Genomic DNA, 20,222 nt, shown 5'->3' on the forward strand with positions numbered 1-20,222 from the left:
ACAATGCTAGAGGTTTGACACTGTACAGAAGTTTTTACCAATACATGTCTTTAAAACAAGCTTTAAGTGCAGTACTTTTGAAAGACAGTACCTGAATCATACTATTAGCTTCAACAGCAACACATTTTCAAAGTGGGCTTCTTTCAAGAAGTTTCAGCATAAGCCAACAACAACCTGTATTACATGGTTTCACAATCAGTAAACACAGAGTATTTTACATGTATATGCACATATTTACAAACACCTGACTTGAGAGCTGAAAATGTTCACATCACTGGCTCATATTATATCATGAATAGGTCATTGTCTATTGACCTTAACACCAGGTAGGACTATGAGCAACCCCCAAACTTTAAAGATGCCAAGATAAAGCTAACCAAGGGGGCTACATTATTGGATGAGAATACTACAATACTCTAAAGGATAATTTTTATTCTAGCTACATTTTCAGAAAAAGCATGCCAATTTTCCCAAATCTAATTAGAGACATCAACAAAAAAATTACTTATAAGTTTCTAAAATAGCACCTCCCATGTTGGTTAGTAAATTTTAAAAATCATTGTACAATACTTTTAGAAAGTTTGCTGATAAAATTACAGTGCCCAATAAGATTTTTAAAAATATGAATCTTAAGACTCTGGTCATTCTAATCCTTGAATATTCAGAGAGGCTTTACCTATATCCTTAGTCACTTAAACAAATGAGGTTTATGGGAGATGAGAAATACTTTAATTTTCACTTCAGTCTAGAGAAGTAGAGTTTTAATCATGTATTCCAAGTTATTGTAGCATTGAAATGGACTGACACCATCTAGTTTAACTTTTATTCAATGTAAAAATTCTCTTTACATCATCTCTGTCAGTTGGGACCATTTAGCTTCTGCTTACCCAAAACCAATAAGAAGATTTCCAGATAGCCCTAAATTGTGAGAAAATTAATTTTTATATTGTATAGAAATTGACCCTCTACCCATATTCTACCCCATTTGGGGCCTTACAGACTTAGTCATTGTCCAAAACCTCTTCTAAATGCTTGAGTAGTTATTATGACTGTCCCCCCGACCCCATTTCCCCCAAGTCATTTCTTCTTCAATCTTAACATTCACAGTTCCTTCTACTACAGGGCTTCTAACGTCTCTCATCATGCAAGTCTCACTCCTTTTGAGCCAATCTAGCCTACTAATCCATCCTGTTAATATTCCTCTGCTTAAGCATATGCCATCGAACACTAAATACAATTCCTTATCTGACCTAGGAATCTTAAAACCACAACCATAATGTCTTCATGACTCAGTTTTACTGATACAGTTAACAGTGTGCTATAAAGGAAAGAGAACTGGGTTGGGAATCAGATGATTCCAATTTAAACCACTAGTTTGCTGTATAGTCACAGAAACAATTTTCATTCATAAATGAAGGAGTCAGATTATCTTCCAAGGTATCTTTCAGCCAAACATTCTCATTAATAATTCACTTCATTTGAAGTATTCGCTACCTAATAGGTCACGTAAAACAGAAGTGAGCAGAAAGCTGAACACTAAATATAACAGTTTCTTTTTTTTTTCTTTTTTTTTTTGAGACGGAGTCTCGCTCTGTCGCCCAGGCTGGAGTGCAGTGGCCGGATCTCAGCTCACTGCAAGCTCCGCCTCCTGGATTTACGCCATTCTCCTGCCTCAGCCTCCCGAGTAGCTGGGACTACAGGCGCCCGCCACCTCGCCCGGCTAGTTTTTTTGGTATTTTTTAGTAGAGACGGGGTTTCACTGTGTTAGCCAGGATGGTCTCGATCTCCTGACCTCGTGAACTGCCCGTCTCGGCCTCCCAAAGTGCTGGGATTACAGGCTTGAGCCACCGCGCCCGGCTAAATATAAGTTTCTAAACAGTGGTAAGCTTTCCTAGAGTCAATTGATCTGATGGAAGCTGTGGACCTTCTCCCCAAAAAGATGCACCTATCTACAGGTTTTAAGATTTCTGGAGGGGATCCCTGGCATCCTGGTTAGGGATTCTTTACACTAAAATATAACTCAAGCTGAAAAGGGCTTTGAAAAAAGTGAAGTTATGTTTTTAAAAGAGCTATTTTTTTTTTTTTGGTAAAAAAAAGTTTATAAAGGTCTTTATTTAGAGATAGCAACCTAACAGTTTCAATAGCTATCAACTTGAGTGTAAGCTAAGAGCTCTACAGAAACAAAAACATAAACTGTTATGGTCTTGCAAGACAAATTTCTGTAAGGAATTAGAAAACAAAAAAAATTCCTTGAAAGCATAAACTAAAACTCTTTTACTTGCTTTAATTATATTTCACTATTCACTTATCTACCTTACACATTTCCAAACTTATCTGACCGACTAGAATTATATGAAGAACTAACCTCAGCTGGCTTTGTGTAAACTTCAGACCTTTTAAAAGAATAAATGTGAACACTATTAAAATAAGCTTATCTATACCTGTTTAAAGAGACCCTGAGAAAACCACAACCAAAACTATTTCAAATGAGATTTTTTTGTTAAAAAACAAAACCGAGTGGTCAAAAACTGTAAATTGACAGAAGTGAGAGATTTCTCATCAACCACTTGTCCTGTTGTTTGAGTGCTAAGGATTTGCTTTCTAATACTGACATCAACTGCACCAACCCGAGGCCAAGCAGATTTCCCTAAGTAGTGAAAAACATGGGGTCTAGCCAAAGCTGCATTACAAAACAAATCTATTTGCAATTTCATGCATGAGGCAAGATCATTTCCTGGGAATTGAGAGTTAAAGGAGCCAATCATGTAAAAGTCCTAAATATGCAAACATGCAAAAGATCAATCATCCCATTGTCTTTTTCTTTTTGCTAGAGTACATGCACTATAGAGTACCCACTGCCCAAGATATTTTGTATGCCATAAAATTTTTTTCTAGTCACTGACTTTTACAGACATACTTATCTTGAGTTTTTCCAATCTGTGGTTCAAACACTGATATTGTAGTTAAGATGTAGCCAATACTGCAGCCCCCTTGTTTTTACAAGATCCACATTTTAATTTGTATATTCCAGAATTGCCACACACTTAGTTGAACAATTTTATCAGTCAAATTTATGCTCATGAAATCTAGCACTTATAGGTGAAGATGCATCTCAAATGAAATGCTCTTATTTTCAGATTTATCAAGTTTAAATATATTCTACCTTGAACAGACATGTTACTTTCACCTACATTTGAAATGTCAAAATTTCTAGTTACACAAATTGACATAGTGATAACCTTAAATTGTTACAAAAAGTGACAACTTATAAACAGCCACTTTACAAAAATCAAACCACACAGAACATCTTTCACATATAATGTACCTTTTCATTATGTCAGAATTTCTGTTTAGTGTCCACAATTGAGGAAAAAACAAAAAATTTAAAAAGTAAACAAGTGCAGCAAGTGTGCACCTTTCTAATCCTTTTATTTTTACTATCTGTGTGGATTGGTTGAGCGTTATCAATTCCCAAGACCTGTTAATAAACTGGTCCTCGTTATTTGCCAATTAACAATTTGAATCTAAGCTGCAAACAGTTACAGTAATGGGCATTAAGATTTACAACATTGCAGATGAAGTCTAGTTTCCGTTAGTGGAAAGTCTTAATTTCTACAACTGAAACCTTAAGGGAAATCAGACCAATATATACATACAACTTGAATAAATGGGCACAGTCTATCATGGTGTTCATCCCATGCAATTCTGAAGTACTGTTAAGTGTCCTCCTTTAAAAACTTGGGGTGATGGTGCATGCAGTATGCAGTCAAGGTGAATTGCGAGTCTGAGTTTTTCAGAGGGCTTTTTGCTGATGCCGATGTTGTGCATGATGAAGTGTAGAGTCAGCCTGCTGGAGTCCTCTATCCTTCTTAATGCCTCGTCCAGCTTGGGGGAAAGTCCTTTCCATAGAGAAGCAGTGTGCAAGTTTGCAGTTTTAAGGAATATTCTGAATCAGTTTCCTCTCCTCCAAAGAGAGAGAGCTGCTTGGAGAAATGCAAGTCCTTGAACTGCGGGCGTGCCTGAATGTGTGGGCTCCTTGTTGAACTAAATATAAATAGCTCAGTACATACCAGTAGGGGGCACTAATGTTCAAGGTTATTTTCCAGCATTACATGGCCTTTTGCAACAAAAGCATTCAACAACAAGGTTTTCATTTGAACTAGCTCATCTCAGGAAAAAAAGAATCTAACTGCATGTAAATATTTGTCAGCAGATTAAGTACATTCTAAAATGCATGAAATACCTACCTCGTCTTCCCAAATATGGTTTAGTGTAGTCCCAACTGTCATTGTCATTCCTAATAACATTTAGACGAGTTGGCTGTTAAGATTGAAAATAATGTAAGTTCAAACTGTATATCCAAAGCATAAATATTTCTTTGGTAGGGTGTTGGAAAAAAATATTTACCCGTGCATATTCAATTTTTAGTGTGCAACATCCAGCATATATATCAGCTCCATTGAGTGCTGCTTTAGCTTTCTGGGCACAAAGGACTGATTCAAACATAAGCTCTATTAAGGAAATTTGGTTTAAGGTATCTGATACTTAATCATTATTCACTCCCAAAGGACAGGATTGAAAATAATCAGAAGTAGCTCTTTTATTTCTGGAAATGTTTTACCTATTTCAGGATGAACTTTAACAGAATTGTTTTGTTTTGTTTTTGAGACGGAGTCTTGCTCTGTCGCCAGGCTGGAATGCAGTGGTGCAATCTGGGCTCACTGCAACCTCCATCTCCCGGGTTCAAGCAATTCTCCTGCCTCAGCCTCCCGAGTAGCTGGGACTACAGGTGTGCGCCACCACACCCAGCTGATTTTTTATTTTTTTAGCAGAGACAAGGTTTCACCATGTTGGCCAGGATGGTCTCGATCTCTTGACTTCGTGATCCGCCCACCCTGGCCTCTCAAAGTGCTGGGATCACAGACGTGAGCCACCGCGCCTGGCCAGGAGAATTTATTTTTAAGATCAAGGGTGGCTGGGCACAGTGGCTCACATCTGTAATCCCAGCACTTTGGGAGGCTGAGGCAGCTCAGGAGTTCGAGACCAGCCTGGTCAACATGGTGAAGCCCCGTCTCTACTAAAAATACAAAAATTAGCCGGGTGTGGTGGTGGGTGCCTGTCATCCCAGCTACTCGGGAGGCTGAGACAGGAGAATCACTTGACCACAACTCTGTCTAAAAAAAAAAAAAATAATCAAGGGTACCAAAGAAAACAATACAACCAAACTATCTACCTTAATTCTTTTAGGTCATCATTAGTACTTTATAAATTGGAAAGCAGAGGAGATAATGGAGCATGGTCCCATTCCCTAGCAAAGGACAACTTGCAACCTTGAAACAGAAAAGATTTTACTCTTTAAGAAGAATATTACAAAGAGTCAAAATAATACAAAACAAAATATATGATTTTTATATATTTCTGAGAAGGCAGAGTTTTATAATACTTTATCTAAAATTTTATCAGTGTTTTAAAAAAATTACTTAACTCCATAATTTTAAAAAAATAAAATCACAAAGGTATATAAGGTAAAAAAACAAAAAAACAAAAGTGCCTTGCCAGAAGTAAGCACTATTAAAGAGTTTGCTGTATATCCCTACCTATTTCTATGCATACACATGCACACGTAGGTTGGGGTTTTCTCTTTATTATTATTTTTCAAGATGGGTCCAGCTTGGGGGAAAGAGTATTATCTATACTATTTTGTAAAACTTGCTCTTTTTACTCAACGTATGACAAATTTAACATAAAGAAGTTCTTACATAAACCATTACCATTTTAAAGGTTCAATTAAAAAAAGGTAAGATTTTACTGACTCTAAAGTTTTGGTACTTCCAAACTATTTTAAAGAGGGAGTCAGAAAAGTTCACTTGGGATAAATTCCAAAATAGTACAAGTGTACATATCTTCAAATAGTGTTATTTAATAGCTTAAAGAGGAAGTACTAGATTGCTTTCTGGTAGCAAGTCATTCTTATAAATAGTAAAATTCCCTATGAGTACTGCAGTTTCATTTTTTAAATCTAAGTCATGTAGATTTTTGTGAGAGGAGAAAGTAAACACCACTTGTCTAGGAATGCTTAAGCCAGAAAAAATAAGATCCGCATTAATTACACATCAATAAAAATTTACAAATAAAGGATATTCAACCATTGCTTGTATCCCATTTCTTTTGAATATAACAATACGCTGCACTTTGCCAACAGGGTTGCAGACAGTATATAAAACATCCTATGAAGGAAAAGAACAAGATTTCTTCACACTTTACATTTGGAAAAACATTAATGCTATGCTTCGTTTTGTTTTACCTAAAAACCATCAACTGTCAAGATGTCATTTCTATTGATTATTAATAAAATTAGATTTTTAAATTATTACTTTTTTTTTGAGACAGGGTCTCACACTGTTGCCCGGGCTAGAGCGCAGTGGCATGATCACAGTTCCCTACAGCCCTGACTTCCCAGGCTGAAACGATCCTCCCACCTCAGCCTCCCAAGTAGCTTGAGACTTCAAGGCATGCACCACCACACAAGGTTAATTTTTCATTTTCTGTAGAGACAGAGTCTCACTATGTTGCCCAGGCTGCCTCAAACTCCTGAGCTCAAGGAATCCTACTATCTCAGTCTCCCAAAATACTAGGATTACAGGCATGAACCACCATACTGGCCTAAAATTATTACACTTTAATAAATCTTAAGTTATTTCTTCACCTAAACAATACACCCACATTAAAGTAGTTCCAATGGAACATTTGGAAAGCACTGTCACCTATTTTATCTCCTAAATGAATCCTCAATTGTTATTTTCTTAATAGGTGACTAAAATAACTTCTGATGATATAAAATAAACCAAAACTATAATCAATGAGTATTTTTTCCAAATGTGACTCTGAAATGTTTAATATTATAATCACTTGCATTATAGTAATAAATATGTATTAAGAGCTAATATTAGAACAACTCTGGTACTCATTTTTCAAGGGATAATGGCTATAAAGAAAAGTCCCAAGGAAGATCAAACAGTTAGATGTCACTAAACAAGACGCCTGAGTCATCTAAGATTCTAAATACCTACTTAGGAGTAATTATTCAACTACCAAGAAATTTCTTGAGCACCTATAATTTACAGTTGCATTGTTACACACCAGAGATATAACAAAAAACAGAGTACCTATACTATATTACTTATATGTTTTCCCAACACCGAATATTATAAATATATTAATTCTATATATTTATAAGTCTATATTTAAGATACAAAATGTCTAATTAAATCTCAAGAATATCTTACGCTTTAAGTTTATGTCCCAATATCATATGCCCAGACTACATATGATACCAACTGAAGTTTCCCTTACTATGATGTTCTTCTATTCATTACAAAAATCAAGTGTCTGTGTTACTAGCTTATCACCAGTAACACTTTTCAAAAGAGTAAAGAAGCAGGGAATTTAAAGTAAATCAAAGACAGATTTTTAACAAGCTATTGCAAAATAGTTCAAAATGGTATGTGCATCTTACCATAACATGGGATTCTGTCATTACCTAGTAGATGCTCTTACACATATGCTGGCATATGCGTGACAGAGATTTTTTGAACCATTTCAAACAAGTCTCTCTAATTCCTTATTATCAAAACCAACACTGGTACTGATTATACATTAAAAATTTCAATGTGCCTATTTAATTATGACAACTGTGCTTATCTTTTTAACTACAGTGCTCAGCATTTTTTTCTTTGTTCATTAAACTTGCTAGTCAAGATTAATTTTCAAAATTAAAAAAGCTATTTTCTAGTATCTAGATGGTAATGAAAAAACTACAGATCAGTCACTCTGGACACAAACTGCAAAATCACTTTTAATTTCATTTGTCACACTGAAACACATACCACTGTAATTGGATAAAGCGGATTCTGAATTGAGAGCAGAAGAACTTTGTTGCCTCCTGATGGATCATCAGTATTTCCTGGCCTAGTGATCCTTTTGCTTGTAGAATAGTTGAAAAAAGCCTGTTGACCAGCAATGTACACGGGTTCATCTGCAGCAAATGTCACACATTCTTTGGCACTATCTATGTTTTCAAATTCCACTAGAGCCTGTCGTTTAAATGGCATCATCATCACATAGCTGAAAAGGGAGATAAGGAGGAAACACAAAAACACAGGAAGTTCCGTTAACATTATTTGTCCTCAATTAGGTAAAAGCAGACTTTAATACAAATGTGTCAAATCCCACAGATTAGTACTCTTCACTACCTGTGTTCAATGTAAGTCAACTCTTTTTTGAGACAGAGTCTCTCTATATCACCCAGGCTGGAATGCAGTGGCGCAATCTGGGCTCACTGCAAGCTCCGCCTCCTGGGTTCACGCCATTCTATAGCCTCAGCCTCCTTAGTAGCTGGGACTACAGATGTCCACCACCATGCCCAGCTAATTTTTTATATTTTCAGTAGAGACAGGGTTTCACTGTGTTAGCCAGGATGGTCTCGATCTCCTGACCTCATGATCCGCCCACCTCAGCCTCCCAAAGTGCTGGGATTACAGGCATAAAATAAATCAACTCTTAAATCATCCAAAGAATTGTGGTACACCAGGTAGATGTACACATATGAAAGCTTATCTCCCAGTGATTAAGTTTATCTACCTCATGATCTCCTCAAAAACAATTACCTGTTATTAGTTACTAACAAGACAACCCAGTTTATTCTTTGGGGTGCTACTCCGAAGCAGTATTAGAAAATTTCAAAGACACAGAAACCAACGGAGACTAAACTCAACAGAAGGTTGGCAGACAGAATCCCTACTTAACAGCAGAAACTACTAACCTCTCTTGAATTTTCTTGAATAAACATCCACACTAACAGCTAAGAACTGACTTTACTTTTAAAACAGATATAAATGGAAGCAACCACAGACTGACCAAAGTTCCAAAGTTCATACAAATAATCTCCTCCGAAACATTTTTACTATTAACCATCCATGAAAAAAATTCATTAGAATATGGCAATCATGATTGTCTATGAGCAGGAAGGTAAGATGTTTACTTTTCATAGTATACTCTTTACTAGAGAGACAAACAAAGCAGCCAAAAAACCCCAAAATACAACACATTAAGTAGTTCTTTTTGGAGGAGATACATTTTAAAACAGAAAATGAAGAATAAAGAAGTAAAGGAAGGGTGGAAGACAGAAATCACAGCACATGGATCACAATGGGGGAAACACGTCCTCTATTCACAGGAACGAGAACCTTAAAAATGCTTTAAAATACAATTAAGTGGTTTTAGCAATAGCAGAAGGCCAAAGAAATGTCGGGTCCAGTACTCAGTGACATCACTGTTTCTCAATCAGGCATCCAGGACCTACTGCTACACTATGGAAACTGACAAATGGTACAGTATTAATAAGAAACAGATCACCTTACAGCCTGGCAAATTATTATTATAATAAATGTCAGCCTCCTCATTGATAAAACTTGGGAGAATTGTCAAGATTAGAGTTACTACATACAAACTGCTAAGCGGATTGCCTTGCACATTGTACACCCTCAATAAAAGGTAACTATGACTGTATTATTATTATTTTTAACATACCTTTCCTCATTCATCTTTATGTCCTCAGAAGCTAGAAACAGAGCCTGGCACATATTTGTTACTCTAGGGGGCCTGTTAGTTTTCCCCACCCATATCATTCAAAATTAAAGAAGTACAAAAACAAGGTGTTGGATTTAAATATTTACCAACTAAAAGTGCAAGATATAAATCCCAGGAGACATTCATTTTAGAAACACAGACGCTTCACTGAAGTTCTAAAGTCTTGCACATGGAAAACAGAAAACCCTGGTATCAGGTCTATGCTAAAGAAATTCAAGGAGAAAAAATCTTCTTTCACAAAACAAAAAAGTTGGTTTAATATCTAAATGTATTACTAAGTTTATGTCATTATGCTAATGATGCCATTTGAAAACAGAAAATTATAAAGGTACTGATATGGTTTGGTTCTATGTCCCCATCCAAACCTCGTATTGAATTGTCATCACCAGTGTAGGAGACGGGGCCTAGTGGGAGATGATTGGCTCATGGGGGTGGTTTCTAACAGCTTAGCACTATCCCCCTAGTGCTGTCTCCTGACAGAGTTCTCACAAGATCTGGTGGTTTGACAGTGTGCGACACCTCCCCCTTTGTGTGCGCGCTCTCTCTCCCTCTCTCTTTTTTTCTCTCTCTCTCCTGCTGGCTATGTAAAGACATGCCTACTTCCCCTTCACCTTTTGCCATGATTCTAAGTTTTCTGAGGCCACTCCAGAAGCAGAAGACTGTATATCCTGCAGAACCATGAGCCGATTAAATGTCTTTTCTTTATAAATTACCCACTCTCAAGTACATCTTTATAGCAGTATAGCAATGTAACAACAGACTAATACAGATACAGAAGTAAATTATTTATTGGCCTGTTAGAGACTTAGTAAATTTGCTTTCAGTAACTAAAATAAGAATTGAGCTGGCCGGGTGCGGTGGCTCATGCCTGTAATCTCAGTACTTTGGGGAGGCCGAGGTGGGTGGATCACAAGGTCAGGAGTTCAAGGCTAGCCTGGCCAACACGGTGAAACCCTGTCTCTACTAAAAATACAAAAAATTAGCCAGGCATAGTGGTGGGTGCCTGGGAGGCTGAGGCAGGAGAATGGTGTGAGTCCAGGAGGCAGAGGTTGCAGTGAGCCGAGATCGTGCCACTGCACTCTAGCCTGGGCGACAGTGAGACTCCGTCTCAAAAAAAAAAAAAAAAAAAATTAGCTGGGCGCGATGGCAGGTGCCTGTAATACCAGCCACTTGGGAGGCTGAGGCAGGAGAATTGCTTGAACTCAGAGGGCGGAGGTTGCAGTGAGCCGACATCGCGCCACTGCAGTGCAGCCTGGGTGACAGAGTGAAACTCTGTCTCAAAAAAAAAAAAAAGAAATGAGATAAAAGCACAACTTAAAAGTGAAGGTTACCCAGAAAAGTAGCATCAATGAAGAAAAAATTAAAATGTTTTATTTTCCTTTTTATTGCCAATATTCAATATAAAAAAAACTGAAATGTTATAGACATTTTACCATGTGCTTAAATTGTCTGGTGCACAGGTTTTTTTCAATCTTTAAAACGCACTCATATGAAACCAGGTATGGTGGCTTGTGCCTATAGTCCCAGCTACTTGGGAAGTTGAAGTGAGAAGACTGCTTGAGCCCAGGAGTTCAAAAAAATAAAGAAAAAAGGTATTAATATGAGAAAGAGTGGGAGATCAAAGAGAGAAAAGGCTAAAGAAACAAAAAAGCTAAGGGACATGGTGGGATCAATGCTTTTAACTCCATCAATTTAAACATCTTTACTAATTTCTAAAAAAAACATAGGAGAAGACAACAGATTTAGTGCACAAACCGGGTCCCAAATGTTGTATTGTAAAACTAATCATTTCCTAATACCTCCTTTAATGGGAGAGAAGGGGAAAAAGAAATACAACATATACTTTAAATATTCTTTTCATTATAATTCATACAGTATAGAAAAATAACAAAAGTTAACAAATACAAGCAATTTTATCCTGACACAACACAACCATTCTTAATATCTTGTTATATTTTCTTCTGAGCTTCTTTCCTATGCATCTAGTTTTTAGATATAAGCATACTATATATTGAACTTGGTAATTCACCATTTTAATATAAACAGTTTCTATGCTGTTTATAATCCCACACCTTCCATTAAATAAAGGGAAAGGTTCCAAATTGTAACATTTTGAAGCAAAATTTCTACTGGAGTCTGTTCAAGGTTCTTTCAGCCTTAATAGCAGCCACCTCTTATGCAAGTTCATTTCATACAACTGAAACTCCTATTATACTTATTTATGCCAATTAAGCTCTTAATTACACACTAATTTGTTCCAATTATTTCACAGACTTTTCTAACCACATAACTACCAATCTTGAGAGCAAATGATGCAAATTAACTGAATGACATTCACATACGGAAGACTTTACCGGAGACTAAGGATCAAACAACCTAGAGTCTAAAAATGCAAAGGCCACCCAGGAGTAATTCAAATTACTAACTTAAAATAGTTCTTTCTTTAATCCCTAACCTTCAGGTCATGGTACTAATTAACATCAAAATAGTTAGTGCTTCCCAAAGTTTCCATTTGTATTTGCTCATCAACTTGTTTTCTGACATCTGCCTAAGAAAATAAATTTTAAAGCCCTAAATATACAAGAATAGAAGAAAAATAAACCACAGACATCCACCTCTTTATAATTCCACAGGACAACGTGCCACTTACATAATCATTAGAAGGTCCTTATAGAGACTGGGGTTAGTCTACTGCCAACAGCAAGACTAAAGGTCTAAGGAGTCTGTCTACCTAATACGTAACTCTCCACACATATTTAATTTCAATATCCACTCCAAATGACTGAGAATTGATATAATCAACTTAGTGATACACTTTCAACATACAAACTTTACTATGCCCACGTGGATTCTCAATTTGTACGTCCAAGGTTAATGTGTATTTGCCAAGTCATTTACTTCTCAATGAGGTCACCGAACAAAATAAAATTATACCATGATGGAAAGTATCACCTAATACTACTATTCCTTTGAAGAAATAATCCATTTCTGCTGGATACCCTCTGCTGGACATCTCTGATCACTACGTCACTATCTATGCATTATCCTCTCAATACTCAAAAACTTAACCATGAATTTTTATAAAATTGAAGTAGTATCTGAGAAAATACATTGAAATTTCTCTTCTATTTATATACTTGAACTTGATCTGTGTCTTCGGTAGCTATAATAAAAGCTCTAAACATATTCATCAAGAAAAAAATAATAAAATCAACTCTAGGTTATACTAAGAAAAGAACAACAGCCGGGCATACTCCAAAAATAATTTAGAATTTTTAAGTGTCTATTTTTGGCAGCAGATTCACTTTTCTAATTACATTTTCACTTAAGTTAATATTATTAAGCATACACCAGCTGTGGGAAGAGACAGGGGGAACCTGTGTGAATACAACTCACAAAAGGAAGACAAACTAGGATAAAATATTGCTCATGATTTGCATTAAGAACTCAGAGAGCCTATAATCCCAGCACTTTTGGAGGCTGAGGTAGGAGGACAGCTTGAGCCCACGACAGCAGCTGGGGCAATGTCAAGAGACCCCCATCTCCACAAAAATTTTTTTTTAATTACCCAGGCATAGTGGCATGTGTTTGTAGCACTAGCCATTAGGGAGGATAAAATGGGAGGATAACTGGGCTCAGGAGGTGGAGGCTCCAGTGAGCCATCAATGTGCCACTACACTCCAGCTTGGGCAACAGAGTGAGACCCTGTCTCAAAAAATAAAAAGAACTCATAGTAGTATGCACATAAACAAAAGAACTTACACAAATATGCACCTAAACAAATAATGTCTACCCTTAATCTATTTACTTTTAGTTGCCAATTCCTAAATATTCCAAAATCAAGAAGAAAAAAATCAATATTTAAGCATCACTACTCGAAACTCTGAAGATGAAGTGTGTAATCAACTCACTGGTTTAAAGAGTGTTTGAACAGGACTCATGTACCCATTTGACAATCAGATGAAAAGTGCACATAATTTCTTTACACAACTTTGCTGGGGAGTGAGAAGTGATCATAGCTCCACAAAAATACATCCATGCATCACCCAGGAAGGTTAAAAATAGCAGGCTTAAAACGTTCCAAAGAAATACAGTCATAGGCAAACAATAGATCCTACTTTGTTTATATATACAAACAGTATTTACTATGCTAAACATCAAGGCTTGTAACAAGCAAGCAAGGATTATTCTGCCACACTGTTTTCAATCTACATGAAGTCCCTATCGTCCTTACCATATTGTCCCAAATTTTTCCAGCGCTTCCACAAGGTCTGCTTCCACCACAGATTCACAGAGTCCTCGAACATGGACGACGGGTGAAACAGAAACTTTATGATGACTTCCACCTGCCTCCTAGCAAGAGAAAATAATTTCTAGTTAAAAATTTTTAAGTCTAAGGCTGAACGCGGTGGCTCACGCCTGTAATCCCTGCACTTCCGGAGGTCGAGGTGGGCGGATCACTTGAAGTCAGAGGTTCAAGACCAGCCTGGCCAACATGGTGAAACCCCATCTCTACTAAAAATACAAAAGTTAGCCAGGAGTGGTGGCACATGCCCGTAGTCCCAGCTACCGTGGAGGCTGAGGCAGAAGAATGGCTTCAATCTGAGAGGTGGAGTTTGCAGTGAGCCGAGATTGTGCCACTGCACTCCAGCCTGGGTGACAAAGTGAGACTCCGTCTTAAAAAAAGAAAAAAAAATTTTAAGTCTAACTTGAATTGCATCTTTTAGTAAATTCAAATCTGCTTAAAAAGTAAACATTTTTCCCAGCACTCTGGGAGGCCGAGGCGGGCGGATCACGAGGTCAGGAGATCGAGACCATCCTGGCTAACACGGTGAAACTCCGTCTCTACTAAAAATGCAAAAAATTAGCCGGGCGTGGCAGCATGCGCCTGTAGTCCCAGCTACTTGGGAGGCTGAGGCAGGAGAATGGCGTGAACCCGGGAGGCGGAGGTTGCAGTGAGCCGAGATCATATCACTGCACTCCAGCCTGCGCGACTGAGCGAGACTCCACCTCTAAAAAAAGTAAACATTTTTAAAATCCCAAACCAAATCGCAATTCACAAGTTAGCAAAAGGATATGAGAATAAAATAATCGTTTGTTTTAAAATTTTTAATCTCTAAAAAGGGAGTATTCTATCTCAGTAAGAAGTACAAAGATATTATTTAATAACATTTCTACTTCAAGAAAATCTCAGAAAGAAAATTTAGCAGATACATAGGGCATGCTACAACTGGAAGCATATTTGATACTCATTTCAGTCTTACCTCCATAAAATCAAAATCTCAACTAGTCCAAATGAACAAAAAGTTCCAATTAAAAATTTTTCCTCAACATGAAGATAATATTCTTATCTTTCCTGTAATGTAGATTTGTATCACCTTTTGTTCTTGTTTAATTGGTTATCCAGTCCCACTATAACTTGAAGATACTCACTTAGCAGCATAAATTAATTAAACACATGACAACTTAAATTCATACAAGGGTACTATCTTTGCAAGGCAGGGGGATGAACAAGAACTACTCAAAAATGCAAGCTCTCCTGGGCATCTACGGAATATTGTGTATCTTCGAGTATGCAGGGCAGGATGTTTCAAAATGTAATATGGTCTTAAACTTTATTTTTAAACGTAGTTATCTGTAAAAATTACTTTGAAAATGCAAATAGCTTTCATTTACTTATTCAAGTACCATTAAGACAAAGATCTGTATTTACAAATGCCATCAGGCACTTCTCTTGCATCATAACTTCAGAAATGACTTCCACCATGTACATCCTTGTCTATACAAAAAAATTTTAAAGTTTTTTTCTCCATAACCAGACTAATCTGAAAGCACTATTTTGCCATTAAAATTTAACAATTGTTTTAAGAAAATTAAATCTCATTAAGGCTATTTTAAATGACTCACCGATTTTTCTTTATTATAAAGACTGTTAGGAAAATACAACAAATGGAGTGCCCTGCCAGTAAAAATTTATGTCACAGCTGAAAGAAAGGAACTGATTTAACTATATGAAGTAACCAGAGAACTACTCAGGCTACTGTCAAATCCAAAAAATAAACTCAGTTCTTTGCCAATACTAATTCAATCCTTGGAATTTATTTGAATTGCTGATGCCCCATCTTTCCTATGGTTAAACAGATATCCCTTACATGCCACTAAGTTAGAAATGAATCATTCTGACTATACCCTAAGTAAATCAACACTTTCTGGCTGGGCGCAGTGGCTGACACCTGTAATCCCAGCACTTTGGGAGGCCGAGGCGGGTAGATCACAAGGTCAGGAGATCGAGATCATCCTGCCTAACAAAGTGAAACCCGTCTCTACTAAAAATACAAAAAAATTAGCCGAGCGTGGTTGCAGGCGCCTGTAGTCCCAGCTACTCAGAAGGCTGAGGCAGGAGAATGGTGTGAACCTAGGAGGCGGAGCTTGCAGTGAGCCGAGATCACAACACTGACAGAGACTCTGTCTCAAAAAAAAAAAAAAAAAAATCAACACTTTCTTAAGCAACATTAACAATGAACAATCAAATGTGCATATCATCATTACATTCTTAAATATAACTGGAAATGAATAAAGCAGGAAGAGCTCTAAATAATACCTACCTGCCAAACAGAGCATGTATTTAAAGAATAACAAGTTTTACTCTCAAAATAATTAGACAATAATAATCTGCAAGATATAATTAAGAGAATCGTATCAGTCCATTCTTAGAAATCAGGTGACAAAGGTAAAATAAAAGGGCAACAGAAAACTGTATTGGCCTGGACTCTTCAAAAAGTTAGTATCAAAAAACAGTGGAGGGAAGATTCCATATGGAGACTAAGAGATACAGCAACCAAATGCTGGGCCAGGCATGGTGGCTCACACCTGTAATCCCAGCACTTTGGGAGGCTGAGGCGGGTGGACCACAAAGTCAGGAGTTCCAGACCAGCCTGGCCAAGATGGTGAAACCCCGTCTCTGGCATGGTGGAGGATGCCTGTAATTCCAGCTCCTCGGGAGGCTGAGGCAGAGAACTGCTTGAACCCAGGAGGCGGAGGTTGCAGTGAGCCGAGATTGTGCCACTGCCCTCCAGCCTAGGCGACAGAGTGAGATTCCATCTCAAAAAAAAGACCCAAATGATGACGAGGCGCGGTGGCTCGCGCCTGTAATCCCAGCACTATGGGAGGCTGAGCCGGATGGATCACAAGGTCAGGAGTTCGAGACCACCCTGGCTAACACGGTGAAACCCCATCTCTACTAAAAATACAAAAAAATTAGCAGGGTATGGTGGCAGGCGCCTGTAGTACCAGCTACTCGGGAGGCTGAGGCAGGAGAATGGCATGAACCCAGGGGGCGGAGCTTGCAGTGAGCCGAGACTGCGCCACTGCACTCCAGCCTGGGCAACAGAGTGAGGCTCCATCTCAAAAAAAAAACAAACGCTGTATGTGAGCCTTTATTATACAATAGTTAAAACTACTATCAAACACATACATATTAGGGACAACTAAAGAAATCTGAATACAGACTGGATATTAGGTTAACATAATAGAATTAATTATCACATAATAGAATTAATTATCACAGTCTTTAAGAAAATAGTAATGGTTATATAAAAGAACATCCTTATTCTTAAGAATGTTGTGATATTTAGGCATGAAATGTCATCATGTTTGAAATTTACTTTCAAAGAGTTTAGGGGAAAAAAGTATATATATAAATATAGATATGCAGATGTAGAGATAAAACCCCACACAGCAAAAAGTTAAAAACTGCTGAATCTAAGTGAAGGGTATACGTAAGTTGAACATTTTATGTAATAAAAAGTTGCAGAATTATTTTATAATATTTAAAGCCTACAAAAAGGTATGAAGAACTTTATTAAACATACCCATGGCCAGGCACAGTGGCTCACACCTGTAATCCCAGCACTTTGGGAGGTCCAACCCAGGCAGATCACCTGAGGTCAGGAGTTTGAGATTAGCCTGGCCAACATGGCGAAACCCCATCTCTACTAAAAATACAAAAATGAGCTGGGAGTGGTGGTGCACGTCTGTAGCTACTCGGGAAGCTGAGGCAGGAGAATTGCTTAAACCCAGGAGGCAAAGGTTGCAGTGAACCAAGATCACACCATTGCACTCCAGCCTGGGCAACAGAGCCTCTGTCTCAAAAAAAAGAAATACCCATGAACCCACCATCCAATTTAATAAATAAAACATTATTGGCCAGGTGTGGTGGCTCACGCCTGCAATCCTAGCACTCTGGGAGGCAGAGGTGAGCTCAGGAGTTCGAGGCTCAGGAGTTCGAGACTAGCCTGGGCAACATGGCAAAACCCGGTCTCTAGCAAAAACACAAAAAATTAGCTGGGTGTGGTAGGGTATGCCTGTAGTCCCAGCTACTCAGGAGGCTGAGGTGGAAGGACTGCTTGAACCCAGGGGGTGGAGGTTGCAGTGAGCCAAGATCGTGCCACTCTAGCCTGGGTGACGAGCAAGACCCTGTCTTAAAAAAAAAAAAAACCCACAAATTGATCGCATCTGCTCTTACTATCCCCTTCCTTTCCCATTATAGGTAACCACTATCATGAGTATAGTGCTAAAAAATATAACTATTTTTCAAATTGCTCTTCTTACAAAGAAATGGATTATACAATCGATTTTTAGATCTCTCAAAAAAAATCTCATTTTAATATATTATTATTAAATTATATTTCCTAAGTAGAATAAACTGAAACCACAGTCATCACTTAAAAGCTGGATGATGTGGGCTGGGCACAGTGGCTCACGCCTGTAATCCCAGCACTTCGGGAGGCCAAGGCAGGCAGAACACCTGAGGTCAGGAGTTTGAGACCAGCCTGGCCAACATGGTGAAACCCCATCTCTACTGAAAATATAAAAATTAGCCGGGCATGGTGGCAGGCACCTGTAGTCCCAGTGACTTGGGAGGGTGAGGCAGGAGAATGGCATGAACCCGGGAGGCAGAGCTTGCAGTGAGACCTTGCGCCAATGCACTCCAGCCTGGGCGACAGAGCGAGACTCCATCTCAAAAAAAAAAGCTGGACAATGTTAAATATACTCAGTATGGTAATTAGGGGAAGATATGATTGTCTCAACCTCAAGGCAGAAAACATACCCCTCACCCCCTTGTATTTCCCTTATTCCCACTCAATGAATCTGCCATTCATAAGTTTATCTACCTTGATACGTCTATTTTTAAATTAGGTCCCCTTTTCTTTAACACACAATTTTCTCATTCCTTCTGTAGTGTTTTATTAAAAACAAAACCAAAAAAAACCCATGGTTGTTTCCAAATATAAAACCAATATATCAAAGATATCTTTTCAAACTATCTGTCTATCATCCTCTCCTGAGCTTCGTTTTCCCCCTCTTTTTCCCCCAAAATACTCATACTCTTCTTAAATCACTTCTTTTCTTTACCTGTACTATATACTGGTGACAAGAAATCTGGTGTCATTTGTAGAGTCTTTTCTTTTTTTTTTTTTTGAGACGGAATCTCACTCTGTGGCCCAGGCTGCAGTGCAGTGGCATAAGGTCTCACTGCAACCTCTGCCTCCCAGGTTCAAGCAGTTCTCCTGCCTCAGCCTCCCGACTAGCTGGGACCACAAGCATGCACCACCACACCCGGCTAGTTTTTGTGGTTTTAACAGAGACAGGGTTTCACCATTTTGGCCAGGCTAGTCTTGAACTCCTGGCCTCCAGTGATCCACCCACCTCAGCCTCCCAAAGTGTTGAGATTACAGCTGTGAGCCACGGCGTCCAGCCTGTAGAGATTATTTTACCTACTCTAAAATAACCTCTTTTAAGCATCATACTATGAAGCTGATTCCTAAACTAATGAACAAATCAGTCTTGTTTTTACTCCCCATCAATATATTAATATTGTGGTCACGTCTTCTCCAGCTTAAGGAGTCTTTTAATCCTTCCTCATACAGGAGCCCAAGCTATTTCCATTTCAGATGTTTAGTTACCTAGGCTCTCTCGTTTCTATATCTATTGCTTACCAGACCAGCTGCATATCCAGAAAACGAAGGCACGCTTGCAACATACATTCACTTTACAAACTTGCATAATCTCTTCTTTAGGTCAATTGGGTTAACTATAATGGTGGCATTATTTGGTCTCTACTACAGGCTCTAGACCTGTCTACTTACAGACATTTCAAATTCTCACCCCTTCAAAGGCCATTTCAGGAACAAACTCTTAATAATACAATTTTTTTTTCACTACTCCCTCTTCACAGAAATACTAATGTTAAATGCTAATTTTGACTACTGAAGATTAAGGACTAAACTCTACTGAAGAGAAGAAAAGCTCAGTACAGTATAAAAAAGGTTCAATAAACATTAGTTAGCACACCCTACCTCATCTACATTTCCTTCTTCTACATAATCTTTCAATTACCAATATTTGTAATGATTTATTAAGTCACACCTAAGTTTACTCTTCAGGCGAAATATCCTCCAGGTTCTTCTGTCACTCCTTTTATGATGCAACTTGTAGTGCCTTCTCCATTCCGGTAAGCTTTGTCTGGATACATTAAAATTTATCAGTGTAGTCCCAAGAATGGGTACAGTATT

General features: G+C 38.0%; 1 protein-coding gene across 3 annotated transcripts in view; it reads right to left on the reverse strand.

Moving 5' to 3' along the window:
• Positions 1 to 20,222, reverse strand: part of HNRNPLL (heterogeneous nuclear ribonucleoprotein L like) — a 41,687-nt gene that overhangs the window by 15,391 nt on the left and 6,074 nt on the right. For 2 of the 3 annotated variants that reach the window (XM_025354631.1, XM_025354630.1), the window contains 5 exons: positions 13,883 to 14,001; positions 7,887 to 8,124; positions 6,147 to 6,227; positions 4,408 to 4,509; positions 4,248 to 4,320 (listed from right to left, as the gene is read on the reverse strand). In XM_025354631.1, the coding sequence (XP_025210416.1) occupies positions 4,248 to 4,320; positions 4,408 to 4,509; positions 6,147 to 6,227; positions 7,887 to 8,124; positions 13,883 to 14,001 (613 nt within the window). Of the gene's footprint in view, positions 1 to 4,247; positions 4,321 to 4,407; positions 4,510 to 6,141; positions 6,228 to 7,886; positions 8,125 to 13,882; positions 14,002 to 20,222 lie in introns of all 3 variants that reach the window. The other variant, XM_025354632.1, reaches the window with a different exon arrangement.

Source organism: Theropithecus gelada, chromosome 13 (assembly GCF_003255815.1).
Source record: "Theropithecus gelada isolate Dixy chromosome 13, Tgel_1.0, whole genome shotgun sequence".
NCBI lineage: Eukaryota > Metazoa > Chordata > Mammalia > Primates > Cercopithecidae > Theropithecus > Theropithecus gelada.